Source organism: Typopeltis vanoorti, chromosome 20, assembly GCF_054136105.1.
Source record: "Typopeltis vanoorti isolate ZY-2024b chromosome 20, IOZ_Tvanoo_1.0, whole genome shotgun sequence".
NCBI lineage: Eukaryota > Metazoa > Arthropoda > Arachnida > Uropygi > Thelyphonidae > Typopeltis > Typopeltis vanoorti.
The window spans coordinates 44,402,006-44,415,025 of NC_143568.1; the positions used below are offsets into that span (position 1 = coordinate 44,402,006).

Sequence of the window (13,020 nt, forward strand, 5' to 3'; positions counted from 1 at the left end):
ACACCACACTGTGACTTTCGATAAGTGTAAGGGGATCTGATGGAACACGTGAGGGTTATTCACCTTCCATTATCCTGGCCTCATTGCATCATGTGAGGGCAACACTTCAGATAATAAAGACCATCAGGGTAAACTGCAGTCGAGTTTCTGCATCACCATGAAGCAAAGTTTGAGTATGGGAGATCTTGTAGGGGAAAAACCTCAGCATTTGATGCAAGATTTTCCACACAGTTCAGTATGGCATGTACAGGTGTCTTGATGTAATCCAAGTGCTGCTAGATCCTTGTGCTTTATTCATTCCATGTTCCACAATGGCAGTTGCAAGTTTGTCAACCTATTAAGGAATAATCCTTTTGCACCCTCATTCTGGCCTCATTGCTAAAGATTCACTATTTTCAAATCATAAAATAATGTTTCTAAGATTTGTTATTGTCATTGATCCTTTTCTCCTATTTTTCAAATGCTGGAATTCTCAAAGCACAGCATTAGTGTTACTGCATCGTAGATAGTAAAGCTGGACTAGCAATGCACATTCTGGTGAGTTCCATATCATTTCAGTCTTATTAGAATGATGCAAATCTGTTTTGGTCTTCCCTACATCCACCAACTCGACAGTGGAAACAGTGAGATTATGCAAATATCACACAATTCTAGCACCAATTGTCTGCTGATGGCAGAATTTTGTAATTCCTGTTTTTTTTTCCTGTAAATCAAAACCCCATGTTCTAGAGTGTACTTACACCAAGTTTGATTGAATTTCATCCAGTACATTTTTTGCTACAGGACTCTGAACACCTCCTCTTTATTTTGCATGTCAAAAGAACTTCTGCTTACAAAAAAGATGAAACCATAATCCCCCCCCCCCATAGCTGACTTCTATATGACACATTTTGAGTAATGGGCTCTAAATTAATCTACTCTGAAAAGCTTGGCACAGGTGGCCATATGCCTTCAAACTTTAAACACCTTCCTAAGCCATCTAAACACACACTTTCAGTTTGCCATTGAAACTGAAAACTGAACACTTCCTTTTCTGGATATTCTTATCACATACTGCCTACCTTAAACTTACACACAGACCAATTCCTACATGTAGACTCATAAATATCCAGCACAAAAACTAGTTGTCATTAGCACCCTGAGAAATAGATTCTTAATAATTTGCTCCACTGATAAGGCTTTAAAAAACGAATTTGACAAAATAAGCAGAACCATTATAAAGAATGACAACATCACCAAAACAGTCAGTATTACCCCATGGTTCTGTTCTTTCACCCACTTACTCTTTTCCTCCTGTATATAAATGATCTACTGTCATAGACTTCCACTCCTATCCATAGCTTTGCTGATGACAGTTTAGGATATCTACTATTTGGCAATATCCGATTATCTTATATTAATTTTTTTAGCATGGCCATATTTGATAAAATTATTAAATAAAAAGGAAAAGATAACTTTTTATTATATTATTTATCACGTAGTTAAACGTTTCCAAAAATGTATAGCAGAAAAATATGTTATTTCTTGTAATAATTAGCAATGTTAATATAAGAAAGCTTTGTTACTTATGGCCCATCGAAAACTATTTGATTGTGGTATTTTTATTTGTAAAAAGGACTCACCTCTAGTGTAGTTTTTTATTTCTGTAACATAAACTTGAGAGAAGAAATTATTGAACTTTCTGACGAACCTTTCACAGCATTGAGGAACTGCTGACTTGTTTACAAGTGCCCTTCACTTCACTGCCTAGTTGATTACTGCATCAGACAGTAGTGTGCTTGTGCGAACATCATACTTCTGAAAGATGAAGTTGAATGAGTGCAAGAGAGAAAAGGTAACAGCTGTCGCATTCATTAGAACAGAAAGAAAGAGACAGCATTCTAGAGAAGGGAGTCGGAAGTTTTACGGGAGAAAGTAGTTTTAAGGGAATTTCTGAAGGCAAAAGGGTGGATAATAGTGCTATGAGGGAAACAAATAGTTATCTCAAAATTAACAGATGAATTTCCTTTATATGAAGCAAAATTGTGACAGATAAAAGTGGTTATATAGTTTCTCCCGAGGCATCAGACAATTCCTTTTTGATACCGTATGCAGAAAGCGTATTCCTGATAAGCACTATAAAACCCATAAGAGCTGAACTTTTTTTTATTTAAGGATAATGATGAGACTTCCACAAGGAAACTGGGAACTTTAAAATTATCTTCATATTCTAAAGAAATAGGAAAGGTACTGATACTCCAAAGAAGATATGAAAGAAATATGTCCTTTTTTAAAGAAAGCTTGTACAAAAATTATTTTTTTTGTTTTAGAGCAAAAACAGGCATTCATTAAGAAATTTATATGTTATGGCCATTATTGAGAGCTGAAGAAACTTTATGAGCTTAAAATTTGTGTATTCTCACAAAATCATCTGATTTTGAAGAGAAGAGATCTTATGTAATGTTTATGTTCATTTAACTGTATTAAATGTGTGGGCCTTTATATTCTCTTTAGGAGATAAATTTATTTGAAATGCAAAACTGTATATAGCACTTGCAAGACATAAACATTTTACACATACCATTTAAGATAATACTGAAAAATCAACACTAATATTATTTTTGAATTTCCTTTGTTTCTCACTCAATCTCTTAATCTATCATAATAACAGCATTCCAGGTATGAATCTGTGGTATTAACTGTTTCTCTTTGAAATAGCTTGTTCTTAAGAAGAAAGTGGAAACACGCTATAAAACAACAGTATACGTTGCATTCCTCCTTTTCACTTGACAAACATTGTAGTGCTCAAATATTAGAATCCTCAAGATCCACCATGACCATTGGCCTGAACTCCGACCTCCTAGCTGTATCCCAGTGGGACAAGGACAACCTTGTGGACTTCAGTGCCACCAAAACTCAGTCCTGTGATCTCTTGCAAGAAAGAGTTTCCATCCCCCTCCCTTACCTTCAATAATATTGAGATGTGCAAACACAATAAGATTTCCCTACTTGTACTGACCTATACATCCGACCTCTCCTGGTACAAACATATTTTAACTGTAGCTGCTGCAGCTGCCAGAAAACTTTGTGTACTTTTTTGCACAAGACACTACTTCACACCTGCTAACTCTATACAAATCCCAAATCTACTCAGCTATGGAATATTGCTCTGATATTTGGGGTGGTGCACCAAAATCCTCTCTATGATTGCTCAATTCTATCCAGAAGAGGGCAATCCAGCTAATTAATGATCCCTCTCTCACAGACACTCTGTTCCTGCTGCCTTGTACCTCTTCTACAGATACTTTCATGCACAGTGCTCTGCTGAAATGGCTGCTATTATTCCTCCACTTTCCTCCAAAATCATTAGAACAAGAGCCACTGCCAACCAACACACTTTTACAGTCCATCTTGAAATTCACCAAACCAACTTCACTGTCTCCTCTTTCATTCCATCTATTTTTGTTCTTTGGAACAGTCTCCCCCCCCACTCTGCCTTCTCCAAAAAATACAACATATAGCTGTTCAAACAAACAAGAAGAAAGCAGGAATGAATCTGTGAACAGATTCCTCCTTTCTTCTTTTCCTCTTGCCTACACATAGCACTAATGTTCTATAGGTCTTTGTGGCTTTTCATTTATGGATCAGATATTAAATTAATTCCTTACATTAAGGGAATATCTGGAAAAATAGAACACTGTAGAAATGCAATATTAAGGGTATATTTAAACTATCTACAAAATTAATCAGTTTACTCAGCTCCTCTAAGGACCTTGTTTTTCCATTCCCTTCGCTTGCCCATTTAGGTACATACTAAATCCAGTACACCTGAAACTTACCCTACATTTTTACTGTAGGTGAGATAAGTATTTATTTTTTCTATTTTATATATTTTTCACATAGACCAGATACCCTGCTCTGGAAACCAAAAATGGAACTTTTTCAAGCTGCTATAGGTCTCACACTGGGTGATGAAGTTCATCTCCCACTTGAAAGCAATCACAGACATCCATGCCCATGGCAAGATTCAACCTGCAAACCTGTTAGTTTGAGAGTGGATACACTAACTGCTTGGCCAACGAGGGTGGCAAAGGGGAAATAAGATGCAATAGCACCATTAAGAAAAGTACATACACAACACATCAAATTCCTTAATTATAGGAGTTAGGCCTCTCACAGACATTTTATATTCTCATAAACTTTCTGGCAAAATTCAAAACTAATATATGGGCTCTTGGGCAGAGTCCATGTCTTTTCAGTACTGCAAGCCAAGGCATCTCTTTCTGGTAAAATTTGAACTTGGTTCTATTACAAAAAAAAAAATTATGGACCTTTAATATCTTGTTATGTATTACTTAATTCAAATCAAAGTCTTTGCCTATCTATCCAGGTGTTAATATACCTGCTGATTCAGTACCAAGGTTCCATGTCAGAATATTTCTGACATGAAACCTTCATGGTATTGAATGGAGGGTGTTTTCCTTCTTAGGTTTCTGCCCAATATCTGATGACTAGCAGTTGAAACTGCTGTTTGAACTTGTCAATAAGTTCTTAAAAGATAAGAACTTATCTTCTAACTAAAATATTGTTTCTAGGAGGCCAAGTTACTTGGCTAGGAGTCATGGAGTCAAAAGACTCTTCGTGGGAGACCTGCTTTATCCATTAACACAGTACCTATCATACATCTCATTAAACCTATTCACTGTTTGTTGGGATGCTCACAACTGCCCTCTGGCAATCCATTCCACTTATTCACCATTCTCCAAGAAAATAATCTAGTCTGCACACCCTTACTACCACTGTTTTCTCCCTACTCCCTATGTATTGAAAATTTCTTCTGTGTCAATCTTATAGTGTCCCTTTAGTAACTTTTAAGTTTTTATCATAGCCCCTCTCCTCTGCCTATCAGCTAAACTCTGCAACCCACATACCCTCAATCTGTCTTCATAGGGAACATTCCATAGACCTGTCACCAGCTTGGTCACTCATCTCTGAATCTTCTCCACCACCTCCCGATCCCCAAGATATGAAGGTGACCAAATCTGTGCACAGTAGTCAGCATGTGGCTGTGTCGTGACGACTCTTTCCTGTCGTGTTCTAAATCTATCTAGTTTCAAGTCACTTTTATGAATAATACAACTAATCACGAAATGATCACCGATCCAAAAGTAGGGAAATTTATATTTATACTTGGTTCCCATTTGTCATGACGACTCTTTTCTGTCGTGTTCTAAATCTATCTAGTTTCAAGTCACTTTTATGAATAATACAACTAATTACGAAATGATCACCGATCCAAAAGTAGGGAAATTTATATTTATACTGCGCCACCCTATTCTTAGATTAGTCTATATAAATAGTAGGATCAGTTCTAAATTAAGTTAACAGTCATCTCATTAGGCCGAATCATCTATTATCATTTTTACTTGGGGTTCCTGCAAGATTCGAATATTTATGAACGGTGCAATAATAAGGAATTCAGGCAAACACAATATTTAGATCAACAAAATAAAACATTTAATATATGATATGGTTAACAAATACAAGAACTCTATTTTAAAATGGAATTATACAATTAACTTAACACTTCTTCTTAGGTCACTCATGCTAAATCAATGTTCTAACTTCCATTTACAATTCACAGTCTCAAAAACATAAATCTTCTTATCTCAAGTTAATATAACAACTTCACATTTAATCAGTCTTCACAAATCTATCAGCTCAATGTTTATATTCACAGCAGGCAATACTCTATGTAAGCAATATTCCAAACAAATATATTCCGGTCCTTGAGCATCGGGGATATATCACAGTTAAAGCTAAAATAGACAAACTTATACAACTACTCTTACCAGACAAATTCTTCAACACATCAAATTATTGAGAGAGCACTTATGAATTGACTTAATCAACGTTAGCGGAACACACATAACAAAAATCTCCACAGTTTTAACTGTACTACTGTTAGTCGCACTTCACTATTCCAAACAACAGTAATTAGGTACTGATATCTTCTCTTGTTCACTTTTCTCCAAGTAATCAATATAATCTTTTCCTAGGGCAACATAGAATTTATTCGTAATCCAGATTGACTGGAACTAATCAGAATTCTCGCATTGACTGTCCAGTTTCCTTTTATCTGATTACGGCATTAACCTTTCTTCATTACAACAGCCGATTTCACTTATAATATTAAACTTTATGATTCACTACTTATTGGTTCACTTCCGAACACTATTTTCATAAATTTCTGCCCTATGGATTCTATAATCTTGGTTCCGCAAAACTCTCTCCTCCCTTGCTTAATAATAATTCTTCTCTCCCTCTCTCTGTCTTAACTATGACCTTTTCTCTCCTTTCTCGTTCTATCTATGACCTTCACTCCCACCTTACGTTCGAACGCCACGCTCTACTCCACTCGTGGTTGTTTACGCGTGCATCTCCATGACAACAGACTAAGCGTAAACATTTCGCTAATGTAATGTATGCTCTTTTACTACTACTACAGTGATTACATAACATCAAATATTTCACAAATAAGAACAACAAAATATTTAAGCTACTTCTTCAACTTTTTGATTACGTATACAGTTAAATATAAAATAACACTTTACGTTACATCATATATATTTGGTTACACAAAATTCTATACATTTTAATATTCTATAAAATAATAGTAGGTCAGGTGTTGAATAAATATTCAATTAGTAATTCTCAATTAATGAATAATAAATAATTTTATATAAGCCATGATTAATATTTAATAAGCAATGTTAAATGTGAATGAAAAAAAATAAATTACATAACATAGCTTCATTCACAATTTAACAGCTGAATCATAGTCTTATAAAGAGGGATAATTACTATCTTTACTTGTCAGTGTGCTCTTCAGCATCCAAGTAATCCTGTGAGCTATTTTTCCAACTCTTGTAATGTGTCCTCTGAATTTCAAATCTCTATCCACCATCATCCAAAGATCCCTAGCCTCATCAATATCCTGTAAACTACTACCATCAATATGATACGAAGTGTGTAATCTTTTCATCCTGAAGTGCATTACCTTACATTTTACACCATTGAATTGACAACCACTGTCCTTTGTCCACACTGCTAATTTATTTAAATAATCTTGTAAGATATCTACATCAATTTTATCAACTACTACTCTCCCTAGTTGTTCATCATCAGTGAACATCATGTTTGCTGATGAATGTTCCCTTTCAAATCTTCTGCTATATCATTAATATACAAATTAAAGAGTAGTGGTCCTAGTACAAAGCCCTGAGGTAGTCACACTCATTTGCCTTGATTTCACTCCACCAAATATAACCATCCTCTGATGTCTATCAACCAGCCTATCCCCAATCCATGTTACCAGCTTCATATCCATTCCCATTTACTCCAACTTATGTAATAGTTTTCCATACAGTATTCTGTCAAATGCCTTTGCAAAGTCCAGCAATATCATGGTGTAGCCATTTCCTTTATCCAATTCTGTTGTCAACTTATTATAAAATGTGAATAAATTACTTAGGCAGGACTTACCTTTTACAAAACCATTCTGCCCACTATAAAGTATCATATTCCTATCCACCCATTCCTGAATTTTACTTGTAACTAACTTTTCCAATGCTTGAACCACCACTTCAGAGATACTAATTGGTCTGTAATTTGCTTCTTCTGTCTTGGAGCCACCTTTATGTAGTGAAAGGCCGTTTGGCCTAACAAGTAAGATAAAGAGGATGAAGATATTAAAAGTACTGTAATTAATTTGAGAATCTAATTGGATCATGTTCCTTATTAATTAGAAAGCAAACAATTTAATTTTTTGTATGTTATTTTAATATATGTTTTTTTTTTTTTTTTTTTTTTAAATAGAACAACTGTGTAAAGCTCAGTGTGAATCAAAACAGCACCAACAAGAACTAGACAATTTAAAAAGTAAGTGTACATACACGGGGCGAAATTTAACTGCTTATTTTAAAAATGGATCTAGAACTACCTCAGGAATATCTCATGCAATTTCAGAACATTGGTTGTTTATTTTATTCTTATTATTCGGGTCTCTTATAGGTTATATAATTTTTATAATTCATCCCTGGTATTTTGAAAGAATCTACATACACAATGTGTGCATGTACACATTATTCCATATGTTCATTCACGTATATACACAAGAAAGAAAAGCAATCTCTGTGAATGTAATGCTGGGTTTTAAGCATATTATCTGCTGTATCTAGAAGGTTTTATTGTTCTTTGTATGTTATTTAAATGCTTTTTTTAGTTTTGCGTATTTAATTTAGCCCTGGTATTTTGAAAGAATAGGTTACATGTGAAGTGTGTATGCACACATCATTCCATATGTTCCAACAAGAAAGACTGTATGTCAGTCAATCCAATAAAAGAAATATGATCTTACCTTGAAGCTTGAAGTATTATCAAAAGTAAGGGGAAATTAAATGAGATTTACCTTATGAGAATTAGGCAAGACTGTGTTTTGATACCATTTAAGTTTGTTAAAGTCCTTACCTCAGTGGAGAATGGCAGCGTTTATGGCATTAGTTGTGGAATATCTTGAAGTTTGCAATATATGCACTACAGGGTTTGTTAATGAAAAAGAAAAGTGGAATGTTCTACCATCACTGAAAGGACAAAATTTGAGTCCAGTAGTGGTGAAATATGAAGAGAGACCAGAGAATGAGAGAAAACTGGCAAGCCAGTTTCAAAAGATGGAAAGCAGACCATGAGATGGTAGTTTGGTAAGTAGCTAGATGTGATCAAATGTCCTAGAAAGGTCAAGGTTGACACTTGCATTTAATAGAATGGATATGTCAGAGAAATTATTAAACAACAGGTTTTACTCTTTCAATATTTTGTCTCTGTCACAGAGTCATCTTCAGGAAAACAATATTAAAATTGTAATAACAGTAAGTAGAAGAAATGAGATATTTTAAACCTGAAGTCCTATGTGGGGCATCTTCTATGAGTGAGGTTGGCTAGCCTAAGCTGTGTGGTGGGAGGTCTTAAGAATTAGTTTTCCAAATCTTGGGAAGTTTGACATCATATGGTCAGTCAGGTTATCTAGATCTGACTGACTATAGTTGCAATGATGGGTGTTGGCAGATCTCCCAGTTTCACCATAATATAAGTTGCAAGAACGAAGGATCTTGTAAACACCAGGAACAGAGAGGATTAGAGGTAGAGCCTTAGGAGAGCTAGCTTCAAATGAGGTTTGAAAGCAGTGCAGAGATTGTATTTCTTTAAAGTTCTGGATATAGAGAATACTAATAGTATTACTGTAGTCTGTATGTGTGAGGAACAGCTGATTTGTTGATCTTTCTGCAGAGTAACCACTGGACAGGAAGGTTTGGTAAATAAAAGAGTTCAGCTGTAAGGAAAGCCTTGCAGTTAATTGCTAGCCCTCCTTATGACACAGGAATTGGCCGCTGATAACCTTTTCTGTTATTTTTGACAGACCTGTGACAGTGGTAAAGGGATGATAATTTGATATGAGTTCTCTTTTTACCTTAGCCCTTTTTAGAATGTGTTGAATATAGAATTTGCTTCTGTACTGTCAGGTAGAGAATATTATGGATCCAACCATATTTTATAGCCAAGTGTACAAAGAAACTATAAGTTTCAAAATTTATCAGAGAGCTTATAAGAATATATCCTTCAGCATCAGAGTTGCCTTGGCTTTCACAATTTAGAAGACACAAACTCTACCCAGAGCCTATATATTCGCCTTTTATTAATGCACTGATTAGATTTTACTGGCCTGACAGCTGTTTCTAATTGTTGGTTATCAGTTAAATTCATCATAAGTGAATTCTTGGTAAGTGTACAATCAAATATTAAAGTGTAGTGCTAAGAGACTTAAATTTGTCATGAGTAAGATAAAGAAATGGATTCATAATATCCTCCTTTCAATATCTTATTAATTCCAGATGGAAGCCTCTCTCTGTGCTCTATACCCATATGGACAGTACTATTTTAAAGAATTTTCATTAGAACAATGTTAATGTTAAATCAGTTTAAAAGCACAGTTGTGTGCACAATCTCTGCCGTTATTTATCTTATTTTCAAATGGAAAATATTAAGCTTGTTTATTTACTCTATGCAGATAAGGTTCTTTTCTTAAATAATTTTTTACATTTTTTGAGCCATTAACCAAATTAAATAATTGCAGTGGCAAATTTGGTATGAAAAATAAGTAAAACGACAAACTGAAAATGGATAGTACAACGGAAAACTTTCAGCTGAATTTTTATTGATTAACAGATTGTAGAATTTTTGCTGATTGTTACAATTTTTAGTGAAGAAAGCAACTTTGGTATAGTAAGAGGTCATTTGATTAAATTTATGTGGAACAAGAGAGGAGGGAGGAGAGAAATCAGCCAAAAGACTGTCACCTGTGTATAAGATAATATTCCAAGCATTTTTAACATAAAGAAAAAGACCTAGAAGAAGACCAAGCTATAGATAAGTTAATGCTGTTATTATGCTTTAGAACATAGAAAAGTAAGAATTTAAAATCAGACTGGATAATTAATAGACCAAAGTTGAAAGAAAGTTTTTGTTATGTCTGAAAAGTTCTCAGGCTCAACCATAGATGGCAACACTATTGGCAAGATTTTTTTTTTTCCCACTAAGTTGTTACATCTTGTCATAAGCATCCATGTGAAATTGCAAGTCATTCTATTAAAAATTCTTTGTAAAAGAAGGTTTAATGCCAAAAGAAATTCACTTGAATTTCATAAACGTTTATGGGCACTCTTCTTCTTCATTTTCGACAATTAAGAAATGGGCTGCCGAGTTTAAATGTGGACTTACCAGTCTTGAGGATGATCCACGTGAAGGATGTCCAAAAAAGTGTAACAACACCAGAAATCACTGATCGAGTGTACAATATGGTACTGGATGACCGGTGAGTCAAAGTGTGTGAAATTGCTGAGACTATAGGCATTTCAAAAGAACGTAGAATATATTTTGCATGAAGAAAGCTTTGCATAAGATGGGTACCAAGCTTGTTCACAGCAGATCAAAAACGCACTTGCATGAAAATCTCTCAACAGTGCTTGGAGCATGTTAACAATAACAAAACTGATTTTGTGCTTTGATTTATTACTATGGATGAGACTTGGATTCACCATTACACACCAGAATCAACCGCAGTCAAAACAATTGATAGAAGCCGGTTGTTCAGCACCAAAGAAGACAAAGTCGGTTCCATCAGCAGGAAAGGTCATGGCATCGGTGGGATGTTAAAGGCATTTTGTTTATTAATTATCTTGAAAAGGGTAACACAATAGCCACGGAATGTTATTCCAATCTTTTAACCAGACTAGACGAAAAAATTCGTGAGAAAAGACCTGGTTTGCAGAAGAAAAAAAAATCATCTTTCATCAGGACAATGCACCTGCCCACAAAGGTGTTTTTGGCGATGAAAAAATGAAGGGATCTGCACTATGAATTGTTGGAACATCCTCCCTATTCCCCAGATTTGGCTCCCTCTGACTTCTATCTCTTCCCAAAACTCTTCCTTGCTGATCAGCGTTTTTCTTCGAATCGAGAGATGATTGCAGCTGTAGAGGGGTATTTTGCAGATCTTACTGAGAACCACTACAGGGACGGGATAATGGTGCTGGAGCATCGCTGGAATAAATGTATTAGTCTTAAGGGAGATTATGTTGAAAAATAAAAATAATTTTGAAATTATAAATTCATTTTTTCATTGTTAGGCCGAGAACCTTTCAGATCACCCTTGTATTATGATAATTCAACAAATAAATATTTATTTGTTGGATTATCATTGTATATGCTTATAGCCCTTGAAGGTATATACCAGGAGAAAGTCTTCTTGATACCATTTCCTGAACTTACCTCAGAATAATGAAATGTGACTGAACTCTTTTCACGAGCTCTTCATTGCACAATGCGTAACTGAAAACGAAACACAAAACAGAGATTATATGCTCTAAAAGTGCTCAGTAATATAACTTGTAATATTGTAAGTCTTTAAACCTTTACTTGACTCTCAGATATCTCATATCTGAGAAGATTTCAAATGTCATAATGCATGAAACCAGAATGCGTGAAATCCTCAGCTTCCAAAAAAACTAGGATTTCTCTTTCACTCAAGATATTAATTCACCTATAAACAGCTATTAACCTTATACAAATCATAAAGTCTACCCAGCTATCAAATACTGCTCTCACATTTGGAGCAGGGCTCCTAAAAGCTCCCTCAAAATGCTTGACTCAATACAGAGGAGAGCAATTAAATTACCCATCTCTTACCACCTCTTCCCTCACTTTCACACAGACATTTGATCTCTGCAATTTGTGTATTCTATAAATATTTCCATGGCAAGTCTTCATCTGAAATAACATCAATAATCCCTACTCAGTACTAAGCCCATTGGAACATGTACAGCTGCTGCCCAAGTTTTATAGTACAACTTGAAACACACAGAACAAGTTTCTTTTCCTCCTTCATCCCTGCTACTGCTGTACTGTGAACAGTCCCCCCCCCCCAATGTGTTTCCCAAGGAATACAATATACAGGCTTTTAAATCAAATGTAAACAAGTTTCTCCCTTCCTAACCCACTACCCATATACAGTACTAATGCACTATAGACTGATCTGCCAACCTCTCGTGTATGGGCTCAACATCAAAAATAAAATAATAATAATAATAAAAAATTTGATGATGAGAAAAGGATAAGTATCTGCTGGTAGCTGGCTGATCAGAGTGTCAAAGACAGTTATTGTTTTCCTTTTCAGTAGTGAAATGATCCTTGAGTGTTGGCTGTTGAGGTTTACTCAAAAGTTTCCAGCATATCCCATCTATGTTGCCAAATGGAGTGCATGTCATCAGCTGGTGCAGTCATAGTGTGATTTATGGCCATACTTTTGATATGTTTCATAAAAAGATTGACTGAGAGCTGGGGTGGGGGTGGGGGAGACCCATACCTGGTGTTCCCTCTAAGCTTTGTGCATTTAGATATGCACATCACTCCAAAAAAAAAAAAGGGGGG

General features: G+C 35.2%; 1 protein-coding gene across 3 annotated transcripts in view; it reads left to right on the top strand.

The window, feature by feature from the left end:
* The window catches only part of Slmap (Sarcolemma associated protein), a 545,241-nt gene that overhangs the window by 446,986 nt on the left and 85,235 nt on the right, over positions 1-13,020 (top strand). For 2 of the 3 annotated variants that reach the window (XM_090409867.1, XM_090409868.1), the window contains one exon: positions 7,858-7,920. The exons of the other annotated variant lie outside the window; for it this stretch is intronic. In XM_090409867.1, the coding sequence (XP_090265993.1) occupies positions 7,858-7,920 (63 nt within the window). The remainder of the gene's footprint in view (positions 1-7,857; positions 7,921-13,020) is intronic. 3 annotated transcript variants of the gene reach the window in all.